Source organism: Myripristis murdjan, chromosome 5 (assembly GCF_902150065.1).
Source record: "Myripristis murdjan chromosome 5, fMyrMur1.1, whole genome shotgun sequence".
Classification (NCBI taxonomy): domain Eukaryota; kingdom Metazoa; phylum Chordata; class Actinopteri; order Holocentriformes; family Holocentridae; genus Myripristis; species Myripristis murdjan.
The window spans coordinates 27,004,311-27,018,456 of record NC_043984.1 but is presented as its reverse complement, the minus strand read 5'-3'; the positions used below and the strand labels follow the sequence as shown (position 1 = coordinate 27,018,456).

The window sequence follows — 14,146 nt, the reverse complement described above, 5'->3', positions numbered from 1 at the left end:
GGGATGTGATGAGATTGTGTTTTGTGTGTGTGTCACAGCATGCAAAGGCTTCTTACATGATGTTTTTTCCTACACTCTACATGTGGAAAATTGAATTGCATCATCAGGTGTTACAGACATGCACCTTAAAATTGTACAGCATATTAACGAAATTCAATGAAGACATTTCCTGTAAAAAAAAAAAAAAAAAAAGACCACATGCAGAGCTATTTGGTAAACACAGGACTTCTTTATGTGAATCATTTAACCATGCACTGTTAACCAGGTTTTCAGCAAGTTCAACAAATTGTGTCAAAGTGGGAGACACTTCTATTCTTTTATTTGGTATCACCAGGTTCCTACCTTCCAATCTCAAAGCTTTTCAAAAGTTCACATTAGCTTCTGTGCCATACTTTGATTTTAATCTAAGTGTCTTTGGTAAATGATATTAGTGCATTCACAGTGTGTATCAAATCCAGGAATAATTTTAAACATTATATAAATTTGACATTGGTGATTTCTGTCATAGATACTGATGACATCGTCTGCTAACCATTCTCAGACAGTTTTAAACAGGCCTGACACGACGTAGTCTGAAGCGTCTCCATCTATGAGACCCGTTCCATTACTGTGAACGAACCAGCAGGGAACATTTTCTCCATTCTTCACATCCCATCTGTAATCTTTCTGCCAGCCTCTGTCGAACAAGGAAAGAGACACATCACACAGAGATCAAACTGCGCTAAAATTTGAAAACAGTACATGCAATGTTTTTATTGGAACACACTTGTACATCCAGCAAACCATTTCTCATTGATATGGACATATAGGTTGGTAAGGGGCGTGTTTTGTACCTCGTCACATTGAGCGCCTGTCCCTTAATGTACATGGTGGCGTCTGGTTTCTCTTCGACCTCTCCTGGACGCAGGTCTGCCACCTCAAACTCAATCCCGTGGTAGAACTGACCTGGAGAGAGGCCCACCATTGTAAATAAACATCAGCTGCAAAAGCAGAGTCATTCTGGGCCTGCATGGTGGCCGGAGGTGATTTTACAGGGCAGACAGAGCAGGCAATTGCTTTGGGTCCCAGACGGCTGACACTTTTGGGTCCACTCTGCTGTTTCAAAAAACTTAAGGGCCCTATCTTGCATCTGTAATTTGAAAACATTCCTGAAACAACGTTGGATTTTACAGTTGTTCAAATTTGGCTTAGTTCAATGAGTTGATTTTTGCACCCAAGCCTTGCACACCCACATTTAACTCAACAGGAACTTAGGAAAAACACACGTACTTTTAATATTTTTCAAAACATGGGTGCTGGTGATCAAAGCTACAACAGTTTGGTAGAAGACCAAACTCTTTCAGTTTGTGTGGGGTCAGCCAATAGCAGGGCCGCAGTGTGGCTCGACCAATATAAGATCTCCAAAGGCCCTCACAGCAGATACTGCATAAGTGCAAAAATGGAAACACGCAAGAATTCATGGTGAGTTTGCATTTTACGACAGAACTCTTGCAAATTCTTGTCAGGCAGAAGGTGGACCTTCAAGGCTTGGATGAATGAGCTGTTTTGCTATCAAAGTCTGTACTGAAGATTTGTGCTAAATAAAAGTGAATATTTAGGTCTTTTACTCAGGATGTGACATTTTGGCTTTTGAGGACTTAAATAATGTTGGACAAATTGTAAGGAGTAATTCTGATGGAGGAGGCTGCCTTGGAGTTGCACTAGGAATCTCAAGGATGCTTCACCTGTGTTTTAACTCAAGGTTAAAAAGATAATAATTAACAACATTGTCATTTCTGAGTGAACTGGTCCTTTAGGTAACCACTCCTTTCTTTTTGTAAACTGCATGTCAATTTTTAATAAAACGGCCTAGTTACCCGCCTGCAGCTATTATTGCTAGCTAAAGTCAGGGAACGTATAGCCACCATGTCACATCAGCAATAGAAAACATTTTTCTGCCAGCCCACAGCTGAGTCACTGTTAAGCTCTTTCATTAAAATTATCAATTGCAATCAAATTGAAACTCAAAATCAAAGACAAACTCTCTACTCTCCAACCCTGTACTATGGGAGTGCCCCAAGGATCGATTCTCGGTCCTCTTTTGTTTTGCATATCAATGACCTCCCCACAGTCTGTGATAATGTAAAAACAATAATGTGTGCGGATAACACAGTCTTATTTGCCCATGGTAAAAATCACAATGAAGTTGCAGCCAAATTGTCTAAGGCTATGGACAGAGTGGTGGAGTGGCTTGACCGAGCATGCCTGACACTGAACATGGACAAGACAGTGGCTACATTTCTTAACAAACAAAGCAAAAAGTATCCAAATATATTTGTGAAAGGTCAATCGATAAAAACTACTGATGAATTTAAGTTAATTTAAGAATTTAAGTTTGCAAATTTCTAAAACAAACAAGCAAAAAAAAAAACTAATATATACAACTGTTTAAGAAATTATCATCATAATCATTGGTGAAGAATCAGCTTCCAAAGAAAAGTACCAACAAGATAAGCACTAACACCTGTTTTCAGTATGCAGATCATAACAATACTACCCCACTAAGGGGTGTCAAAGACCTGATTCCCAGGGGAGAGTAAAAGACACAGGCACTTTTGTAGTCTATTCCAATGAGGTGATGCTGCTCATTCTGAGGGAGTGACATGTTTTGACACCACAACAGCATTTCTAAGGTATATTAACCCCAACCCCCGAGTGTGTAATATACCTAGCAGGCCGTGCACAGAAGGAGAGAGGAGGTGGCTGTCCAGGGTGTAGAAACCCAGATAGTTTTGGTGGTAGGGGTGCTTCTCCCACACTTTGTGTAGCAGGATCACAAACTTGACTGAATCTCTTAGAGTGACCGTCAGGCTGCGGTCCTTGGTCAACAGAAGATCCATACTGGAGGAGGGCGAGAAAGAAGGCAGGGGAGAGAGGAGACATGTGGCAGCCAAGTAGTCAGACTATGGATTTACTAATGCATATCAGCCTGACAGATTTTTTAAACATTAATGCAAGTGAACTGGGGTAAGTAAGCCTTAACCTCTAAGCTATCAAAGCATATTCTGTAGACAATTAAGAAACTAATATTTGTGGTGGACAGCTACAGTCACAGCTGTTGGTGAGAACTGATTGTTAGGGTCCCTCAGCATCAGATATCATAGTGATCTTGTCTGTATCATTGTCTATCACTGACGGAGCTGATGATCTCAAAGCCAGCACTCACTTGGCCCCTTTCAGAGAGGCTGCATCAGACCACAGCATCTTGACCCATTTACCATCCTGGGACACCAAAATGTCCTTGGTTGTCACATCCAGTCTCACCCCGAGGCTCTGGTGGACGATGCCAAAACGACCAAAGTAGGTGTTGATTTTGCCATCAGGGGGAATTTTCTTATCTCCAATAGTCTGACCGTTCACCAAAATACCTGAGCGAGCAACAGGGGATTCAGCATCTCACTGGAAAGTGTGGTATTGCACAGTGTATTACACAGGGGGCATTGTTAGTGTTAGAATGAGATCAAAATAAACACTTTACTAGAATGCCATTTGAATCTAATTGTATATGATGCACAAATGTGTATTTAAAACACTTTAGAGGAAAGGAACGTCAGAAAGATATCAACTGCTACTGTCACAATTTATGTATTCTGGTATCCAAAACCTATGATGACAAGGAGGGAATAAAAATATATCGTCAATGATAATCTGCTGACCTGAGGTTGGATCTCTGACCAGGTTAAAAATGGTTCCTGGTGTGTCGTTGATGTTGAAGCACAGGGAATCTTCTCTCTCTGGCAGCTCTATCATGAAATGGGGATCCCCATCCACTGTACAGGTGTTATCAGAGGATGAATACAATGAATAATACACAGACAAGGTGGACATGACAGCTATCATAGGGATTGGCTGTGTTTTTGGTAAATGGATACTTATATAGGGATAAGATAGTACTTTTTAATATATGACAGTGCAATTAATGTATAAAATATGGCACATTACAACAGCACTACATCAAAAAGTACAAGAGAGGAATTACCAAAGTATATGGGCGCGGATGCATAGACCGGTGGGTAATGTGCATGAGTCCTGTGGTGATAACCTGACAAATAATATCCAAGTTACAAACGATCCACTGAATGGACTAGCCATTTTCCTGTTGTTATTCAACAGAAGTTGACTGGCTTACTTGTTTTCTCTGCCTGTTGTCTTTGCTCTGCCAAAACAAACAAACAAACAAACAAACAAACATGGGACATTACACAATTCCAGCAGGTATCAAGAATTTAACAATCAGTTGTGGCCATAGGTGCACATAATTTTGTACAGATAGATATAAAGACTCACAACATTGTATATATTGCTAATGTTTTTCACAGTATTTCATAGATTTCTTCATTAATTACTTATGAATAGAAATACAACTTTTTGAGCCATGACAGGCTTTTCATCAGGTGATCTTTGGGGAAAAAGACATTGAATATGAGGCCAAAAAATCATATATTTAGAGATGGTAAACACTGAATGGGGTAAAACCAACCCCACAGATCAACAGGTTACTATAATACATAAACGACAGAAACGTTCATGGTTGACTGTATCAAAATTTACATAGTCAAGTGATTCATAAGGTGTACAGACAGTAAATGAGCTTAAATCTTTTGCCTTCATATGATTATGTTTCTGTGATGTTTGTATTATATTAAAATGGAGAAGATTAAGTGATGTCTTCTCGTTTGCCGCGCCCACAGGCAAGCCTGAGTGATTATTTCCAGTAAGAACACCTGCACTGGTTCCCCCCAAAGATCGCCTGATGAAAAGCCTGTCATGACTGGAAAAGTTATAAGTTATAGTTTAATAAAGAAATCTATGAAATACATCCCATTCCCTACCCTCAGTCAGCTTGTCAGCGATGAGGGGGCTGCCTGGTCCGTCCTCAGTCTCAGGCTTGGTGACCACCATGGAGGTGAGTGGGGTGACGAAGCTGTACTGCAGGGACAAGTCCAGGGCCTTGGCTGTGTTATTTTCTTTCTCGTTTGAGGAGCCACTCTTACTGGAAGAGGGAAAATAGATCATACACGTGGAGTTGTTCACAGCCAAGTTTGGCATTCAAAAAACCGGACTATTTCCAATTCCCTAACTGTCTGAAAACACAAGCTTGTGCTCAAAGACAATACAGTTTTTATCTGGGTTTAAAAATGTCCATACTGAGACAATTCAAATTTAAAACTCTAGCAGCTAGCAAAGGTAGACTGAAATTACAGCAGCTACGTAGCAATGGTCGGGGCTGGGCAATTTTAGGCAATTCTGAGCAATAAGTGGAGAATAGGAAGATGGCATTCTAATGTGCATTTTACATTAGCTGAGGCTTGAACTCACTATTTCTGGAATGAAGGACAAGGCTCTATGTCACTGAGCTAATTGGCAAGCACTGACTCGTGAGGCTTCACAAATTGACTAAACCAGTCACATGATAGCAGCCGCCTATGCATGGAAAGCCAGATTTCCAACCAAAAAAATAGAAAAAAGTCATCAAGACAAAAATCTGAAAATACACATATTGCAACTACACAGCATGGAGATGTTGGTAATTTGTTTTTAACAATGATTGATTTCTTCCATAAGTGAATGACTGATGTTTAAGTGTAAAGTGTACAAAGGTTTATTCGGCATTGGGGCTACATTTTGATGAAAGTTGCAAAGCTGTAGCACATATGGTTGATTTATTCTAAATTTTCAAAGTTTTGAAATTTAGAGGCTTCCTGTAGCGCCACCATCAGGACTATTGGCTTGTGTTTGCAGCTGAGGTAATCTGGCATAGGACTAGACCTTTGTGCAAAGTTTGGTGAGTTTTCACACATGGGAATGTTGCACAAGCTGAAGCTTGAACTCGCAATCTTTGACACCGAGGCCTGGCCTCTATCTCACTGAGCTAATTGGCAAGAAGAAATTTCATGTGTAGCTTCAAAAATGGATTAAGCCAATCACTGACGTGCAGGACAGCAGCCATCCATGCATGGAAAGGCAGATTTTAACAGCTGTCAAAAAGTCAGTTATTAAAACAAAAATCTGAAAAAACACATATTGCATCTAGACAGCATGGAGATGTTGGTTATTTGTTTTTAACAATGATTGATTTGCTCAATAAGTGAAAAACTGATGTATAAAAATACCATTCTTGCATTGACTCAAATTGTTCACGAGAGCAAAATTCAAAATGCTACATTTTGGTGAAAGTGCAAAGCTGTAGCACATATGGTTGATTTATTATGAATTTTTAAAGTTTTGAAATTTAGAGGCTTGCTGTAGCGCCACCATCAGGACTATTGGCTTGTGTTTGCATCTGAGGTAATCTGGCATGGGACTGGACCTTTGTGCAAAATTTGATTTTTCACACATGGGCAGTAGGACTTCTTCAGAGGAAAGAAAGAAAGAAGGAGAAGAAGAACACATAGGAATACAAGAGGGACCTGGCAGCTTAGGCTGCCCGGCCCCTAATGACCCAGACAGACCTCTTCTCCAGTAGCTGCTGGATGGTGAGGTAGGCCCACATGCGCTCTGTGAAGTCCCCAAAGATGTACTCCTGATCTGGGTAGATCACATCCCAGTCCATAGCACTGGCCTGGCCCTGCACCTGGAAGTCCTCCTCAAACTACAGATGAGAACAAAGGAGAAAGGAAAAACTGCATCTAAACAACAGTAATGAAAATCGGTTAATTTCTTGACCTCAGCATTATCTTTGCACTGTCTATCACAAGCACATGAATTGAATATTTTGCTGTTTTTGTCTCTAACCCCGTTGGCGAACACTTCCACCAGGAAGTTGTCTATGTCATTGTCACTCAGCCGACCAGCCACCACGATCTCGGAGCCATTGAACAACTGTCTGAAGTGGTTGGTGGTCACAAACTCCACTGCGTTGTCAGGATAACGCAGGTCCACTTCTGAGAGCAGAGGGCTGGACACCTCCTCATAGAAACCCTGCAGGAAATGTGTTGGATGGTATGTGAGGTTGGTACCAGTTTGTAGGAAAAAAAAAAAAAAAAACAACCTCAATTTGAATACATCTTGGTACTTACTTTGTGTACAAACATGTAGGTAAACCAGTCTATACCAAACCAATCTATTTTGATAAGGATGCATCAAAAATGAAAGAAACTGAGAAGCCACCCGTAATCATCATCATAATACAGGTGTCCTTCCTCCACCTGCAGTTGAAGAGTTGCATCCGAGGCCTCGTAGATTCTGCGGGCCACCCCCTTGTTTTGTTTGGCCATGACATCCAGGAAGGTGTAGTCCACGTCATTTCCAAAGCCCAGACAGAACAGAGACATGTTCCCATCGATAGCACCACGCACGTTCTCTTGGATCTTTGGGAGGCGGCTCTCTCCTTCACGTGCACAGGTACGGGGTGCACAATGAAAAGCACATGGATGAAAGAGCACTCACAAATACTATGTGCTTTGGTATACTGTAATACAAATTACTGGAGACTAAAATTCCTCAGTTCTCGTGCTCACCTGCTGCTGGATCTGGAATTCCATCAGTCAGTAAAATAATCATATCCAAGTTTCTGTCTGGGACATTATTGTTCTTCCTGTCGTTGATCAGCATTTTCACAGCTCTCAACACAGCGTCATTGATATTAGTTCCTACAGAAGGAAAACACAATGTGGCAGTGATTCTTACATCGGCATGTATGAGGCTGTGTAGTTTCAAAGCATCCATCTCAGTTTTCAATTATCATCTAAAAAAGGACGTGAACAGCGTCACTTGGCAGTAAAGCAAAAGTCTCAAGTTAAACTCTCACCTCCTCTGGAATTTATCCCTCTGACATATTTCATGGCTTCAGCTACATTTTCTTCTGTTGCTTTCATAAGAGAATTCTTCCAAGGAGTAATTTTATCATCGAAGGGGATTAGAGCAAAGTAGTCCTCCATATGGAGGTCTTTGAGGATCTCCAGCAATGCTTCGCGGGTCTACAAATAGTTATAAGGTCAGAGGTCAAAATATGCGCATATGAAAAAAATATGATTGAGCATACAGACATACCCCATCCCCTAGTGCATGAACACACAAAAAAACATCTTCTTAGAGATATTTGATCTAATTTGAACTGACTTCAGTGACTAAAGATCTGATTTATTTTTACAGCAATAAATCAGAAGCACATGGATTTTCAAAGATCAGTGTTATGTGCTCACCTGTCGCATTTTTGTCCAACCCATTGAACCACTCCTGTCTATCACAAACACCACATTCTTAGGGACTCTGGGTAGATCGGGTGGAGAAAAGAAGTGCACAAAGTATCCGTTCACAATCTGAAGAGAGAAGAGTCACATAGTATGACTGTATTTTGTGAAAGAAATGACACAAATCAACTTGAGAAATATAGAACCCGGAGAAAAAATGTTTTCAGAGCTAAACATTAATTTTATGTTTTTGGTCATCATGTTCTCCTTTATCTAAATCTTCACAAGAACTGCAAACTAATAAAGTATAGTTTAAGTGACTCAGCATAGTTTTAAAGTTATAGCCTGATTTAAATGAGCAGCAGACACAGTTGATACTCCTGTGAGAGCTCATGTTGATGTTATTACTGACAACTGACCTGAATGTCTCCCAGAGTTTTTGCCCGGTTCACGTCGTACTTAACAATGAAATCTCCATCGATCAGTGTGCCATCACATCCTGGACACTTCCTCTGTTGTTCCAGCGTTGGTGAAAAAGATATGTGTGCCTAGCAGAGGGATTTTAATGCATTCAGTTTCAGTAGGTCAGCTGGGCTGCTTGGCCTCTTAATTTCATTGAGCATGGAGAAAGTGGGGATAACCAGGAACATTTTGAAAATTGAGATGGAGTCTGGATTCAGGAATTGTGAGACATGCAGCTGAGATTAGAGGAAAATCACCCTATGCCTTTGTATTTACAACAGTCATGTCACAAATATATTTTGACACTTCTTAAAGCTTCGGGGGAAAGAATACTTAAAAGTAGACATGCTGAAGGTAGGATTTGGATTTAATTTCACTGAACATGGAGAAAGTGAGATAAACCAGGATCATTTTGAAAACTGAGATGGAGCCGGCATTCAGGAATTGAGAGTCTTTGTATTCATGAACATCATGTCACAAATATTTTTAGGCACTTCCCTTAAGCTTAGCAATACAAAGCCAACATACATAAAGTACTTAACCCTCCTATTATGTTTGGGGTCAATTTGGCCCCATTCAATGTTTAACGTCTCTAAATAAATGATTAGCATCATTTTTTTTTTTTTTTTGCTTCATATTTAATGACTTTTCCTAATTTAATGGGTACCACTGGGTAAACATGAAATTCACATGATGATATGTTTTCAATTTCCTGTACACACTTTGTATGCATCTATTATAAATAACAAAAATCTGTACTTAGAAATAATATTAAGCCATTAAAACACCAAACATTAATATTTCTTCCCAATTTTAGGTCAATCAGCGAGGTTTTTGGGTAACTGAAAGGAGGTGGAGAACAGACTAACATGCTGAAGTTGGTGATGAAGGCAGTCTTTGGCATCTCCACATAAAAGATGTTAGTAAATTTGAACATAACAGGAAGGTTAAAAGTGTATCAATCAAAAGTAGGATTTGGAAATCTGAGTAGGAGAGGCTTTTTGAACGGTACCTTGTTTTCTGTGACAGTTTTCTCCACTAGAGGGAGCAGCTCATTGGACAGGAAAGTTCCATGGGCATCAACAAAGGCAATGCCCTGAGGCTCATAGATGTCTACCTCAATCTGCACACACACACACACACACACACACACACACACACACAGAGAGAGAGAGAGAGAGAGAGAGAGAGAGAGAGAGAGAGAAAGAGAGAGAGAGAGAGAGATCTTTTAGCATCCTCAAACCCAGGAATTCCCACAGAGGAATGGTGTAAACAAGAACATGGAGTTACCTGAAAGTTCTGGACCAGCTGCTTGGGTTTTACCCGGGTCAGAATCTCATACTGGCCCAGTTTCCTCTGAAGGAGCTCCTCATAGGTCAGAACAAAAGTCACGTTGCTGTTCGCAGCAATGTTGACAGACACAGAAAACTTCTCCATCTTTCTTCCAGAAACCCTTTAAACACAGAGACACCAATGAGACTAATTCCTTCTGATCTTTAACAGCTTCACCAGTTCATAAAGAATTAGTACACACAGGAATGAACTAGAAAATAACCTGCTTTATCTTTGCAATGTGACAGCAAAGAATTGCAGAACTGATTGAGATGAATTGACTCAGGCTTGTTTGGAAGAATGGTGATATTTGAGCTTTATTGTCATTTCCACATGCATAGAAACAAACTAGGGTACTCGGGGTTCAGCAGCAGCTGGATAGGTAATAGAAAATAAAATAAAATAAGATCAATAAATAAATAAACAAATAAAGTGACATGCCATAAAGTGACACTGTTCTAATAAATAGTGAAAAGTATAGCAGCAGCAGCAGACGTAGATTGTAAATGAATTGCACATTGTATTGCACGTGTGTTTGTTCATGCATGCAGCTGAGGTTGTATTTACATTGACACATGACAGGTTTTGCTTGTGCCTGCATGCAACTCTTTTGTCATGTATTCTCCTTGTTATTGTCCAGTCTGACTTACTTGACCAGTCCAGCAGTTTGTCCTGATGAAACAGCCTTCTCATACTGCTTCTTGGCTTTCTCTTTCTCCTTCACCTCCCCAACATAGACCTGACCCTCAATCTCCCTGCAAGGGAAAAGAAGAGTCAGCAAACACCAAGAGGGATTTAAATGGGAGTAGGTGTTTCTAAACTGATTGTAAGGTTGGAAAGGAAAGGAAAGGAAAGGAAAGGAAAGGAAAGGAAAGGAAAGGAAAGGAAAGGAAACAAAACGAAATGTTAAGTAAAGAAGAACGGTTATTTGGCAGTGTTACATGACCCATATGATGGGCCAGATGTCGGGTAAACACATACAACACATAGTTAAGTAATGAATGTCATTATTTGTGCCACACTCACACAAAACAATCTGCTTTCTAACCACAGAAAAATACCATTGCATACACAGACAGCCATAACAAAAGCAGGGATGCAGACAAAGTAACTGAAAGGAGGTGGAGAACAGACTAACATGCTGAAGTTGGTGATGAAGGCAGTCTTTGGCATCTCCACTTCAAAGAAGATTTCCTGTGAGGCGTTGGCCTTGTTAATAGCGCTGGAGGTCATGACAGTGTGGGCAAAACGAGATGCCACTGTACAGTCCACTGTAACGCTATACACCTCTACCTGTGATGAGAGAAACAGAGAGAGGGGTAGAGAAGGCACAAATAAAAAGACAAACAGTGACAGGGTAGAAAAATAGGGATCTCCTCCTATCATAAGCCCTGTAGATATATTGAATAAAGGCACATTATTTTTATGTCCTTATGTCCAGGAGCTTGGTTTTTCTATGTAGGATGGTGTAGATATTTCTCATCATCATTATGATCTGAGTTATAGAAGTTTTCTCTCTTACCATTGCATTTGGTATACTTCTTTTCTGTAAAAAAAGTAAATACATAGATAAATAATAAATAAAAAATAAAAAAAAAATAAAAAAGATGTACTGTTGAGGTCTGAATAGAAGCACAACAATGCTGGTATTTCCATTCAACAGGCAGATTAATTAATAACATTAATAAATAAATGTCTTACACAGTGAAAAGATGTCAGAGTTTATCATGTTTATTTGCAACAACAGAATGTTAAATCATCGTTAAACATCAAATTTGTATCGCTGTGGTTTGGAGTGAACATGAAGTTTATGCAATACTGCTATTTAACAATGACAAAAAAGTATAAGCAGCATGACTGCAACTTTGCAGCAAAGTAAGGTCAGCATAGAAACAACAGATTTTGTGTCTGTAAATAATTACTACAAAGCACCTGGATTAATCTGGGGGGTCTCTGGACTGATGTGGGGGCATGTTGTGTCTCCTGGAAGAAACATAAAGCAGGGTGGAAGAAATTAGAAAGGTAAGAAAACAAGAAGAACATTATCAAGACCTGATGATGAACATGAGAAGCCACAGTCATAAACTGAGGTAGCTTGTAAATAAAAAAGGGGAAAAAAGAAAAAGAAAAAAAAACATGCTTGGTTACACACTGCAGTCTGTCCTACACACAGGGGAAGGATGAATGCATAGTAGTGATACAGCAGGCAGTGGAGAACAGAGGGTTTAAAGCTACTCTCCTTTTTTATCGTCTCCACAGCATTAGAGCCCATCAGGAAACAAAAAAAGAGCTGACTGAAAAAGCTGCAATTGCAAACTAATAGCAGAAATGATACAATGTCAAAATAAATACAGTGGCTGAATAGATGCAGTGGCAGTGAAGTTACCTGTGCTGCAGCAAGGTGTTGGGAGATGACCAGAGCCCCGTTGGCCAGGCTGGACAGCCAGAGGCAGACGCAGCCCAACAGCAGCAGTCGAACACCCAACGCTCCAGACATGACCAAACTTCCACTAAACACTGGCTGACTTCACAACTGAGAAAAAAGCCCAATCTCCCTGCCCAGGAGGAGGGACAAAGTGTGTGTGTGTTGTGTGTTTTGACCAACAGACCTGACCTCAGCGTGCAGGAGGCCCTGTGGTGGAAATGTTCGTCTGTTGGTGCTTGCAAACCTCCAAGAAAATATCTGTGCTACTGAGGCTAACTGACACAATAAGTGTCAGTTAGACTCTTCACAGTAAAAAGTCTACCTTCTTCATTGCCAGCTATTAAAATCCCAGGAAGCCCCCTTAAGAAAAGGAAGTCGACTGCCCACCTGTGGGTAATTATTACTATATGGAATATGCCTATACATAAAAAAATAAATAATAAATAAAAAGTTAAATTGATAATCTCTAATTCAACTACAATGTGCTGCACCAGTTAAGTTGTATTCCAAAATAGATATCTGTGTTGTTTATCTACATTTGTTTCCAAACCATTTGATTAAGAAGTCAAAGGTCAGTGTTAGTCCATGCAATCTGTTCAGACTGGTAAATAAACCAAGGGAACCACTGTTCTACATAGTAGGCTATCTGCATTAGACAATAATTTTTGGAGAACACAGAAGCATTGTCATCTAATAACGAAAGCCTACCATGGAGAACAGGGTCATGGATGAAGGTAATGCATCTGTGTTTGTTTGAAGTTGTGTGGGAGTGCATGTTTACTGATCTAAAAAGCCAGAAGCATTTTTTTTTTTTTTTTTGCTACTTTTTGCTAAAATTTTGCTCAAGGGGTTCTATTCATTCCTAACAATTAGGAATGGCTTTCATCAACACATGGTGACTGTGCTCTTGTTGTGGTGCACTGATGACACGGTCTCTACACAGAATTAGAAAGTAGTTCTTAAAGAAGAGTCCATTTTTTAATTAAAAAATAACATGTAAGACTGTTTTAACAATCAGCAGTGAAACTAAAGCCATCATCTGATTCACTGGCTGTGCAAACAGCAAAGTGTAGTTTCTTACACAACATTGTCAATATTGCACAAACGGGTCCATTTATTTTCACCAACATTCTTCCTTTTGGAGATGTAAGATGTGGTGGAGAGGTGGAGGCGCAGGCATTTTGTGGGACACCAAAACCGGAATTGCACCACCCTACATGTCGCCAATTGAAACTGACCCCTGACTGCACCTCTCGTCAGCAAAACTCCATTACCATGGATGACACACATACAGGCCCCGTGTTGTATGGTGATTTTATTTGTGGTATTTCAAGGCATCATTTAATTTGACATTAACAGTGGGCTACACTGATGTTCCTAAATGTTACATGTAGCACCCTCAGAAGAGATTTTTCATCACTCTGATATTGTAATGCATCAGTTACTTCCTTACACTTTCATTGTTTGTACTCCTTCTCTGAGGAGAAACAGAAAAAGAAAAGAAATTTAGTTTATGCTTTTTCTTTCAACATCAAAATCTTTATCTTTGAGTTTTGGAGACATATGATGATGTTTGTTTGAGCCAAAAACTGAGTAGAAAACTTGCAATTACAGCACAGAATGAAACATCAACAGGGCAATAGCCTGTAATTGGTTAGATTGGATTAGATTAGATTAGATTACAGTAGCCTTGACTGTCGCCCTTAGGAACATTTGTCTTGGGTATTCTAAGAGAACGCAGTTGACGTAGCAGCAC

General features: G+C 39.9%; 1 protein-coding gene across 1 annotated transcript; it reads right to left on the bottom strand.

The window, feature by feature from the left end:
* Positions 1-278: 278 nt before the first annotated feature.
* Positions 279-11,926, bottom strand: LOC115359738 (inter-alpha-trypsin inhibitor heavy chain H3-like). The gene is made up of 21 exons (XM_030052351.1): positions 11,898-11,926; positions 11,488-11,511; positions 11,104-11,258; positions 10,616-10,720; positions 9,924-10,086; positions 9,646-9,756; positions 8,591-8,719; positions 8,184-8,300; positions 7,790-7,958; positions 7,500-7,631; positions 7,188-7,369; positions 6,775-6,960; positions 6,492-6,631; positions 4,872-5,032; positions 4,169-4,195; positions 4,019-4,081; positions 3,696-3,809; positions 3,206-3,407; positions 2,708-2,880; positions 834-945; positions 279-676 (listed from the first exon to the last, which is right to left on the bottom strand). Exons 2-21 carry the CDS (start codon positions 11,488-11,490, stop codon positions 538-540), a joined length of 2,583 nt encoding a protein of 860 aa, XP_029908211.1. The 5' UTR covers positions 11,491-11,511; positions 11,898-11,926; the 3' UTR covers positions 279-537.
* Positions 11,927-14,146: the final 2,220 nt, after the last annotated feature.

Bases quoted from the DNA above. Each gene is read 5' to 3' on its own strand.
- LOC115359738 (XM_030052351.1), bottom strand. The intron at 8,720-9,645 runs GTACCGTTCAAA...TCCCTCTGCTAG, and splicing joins AAACTGTCACAGAAAACAAG to GCACACATATCTTTTTCACC. The intron at 7,959-8,183 runs GTGAGCACATAA...AACTATTTGTAG, and splicing joins GTTGGACAAAAATGCGACAG to ACCCGCGAAGCATTGCTGGA.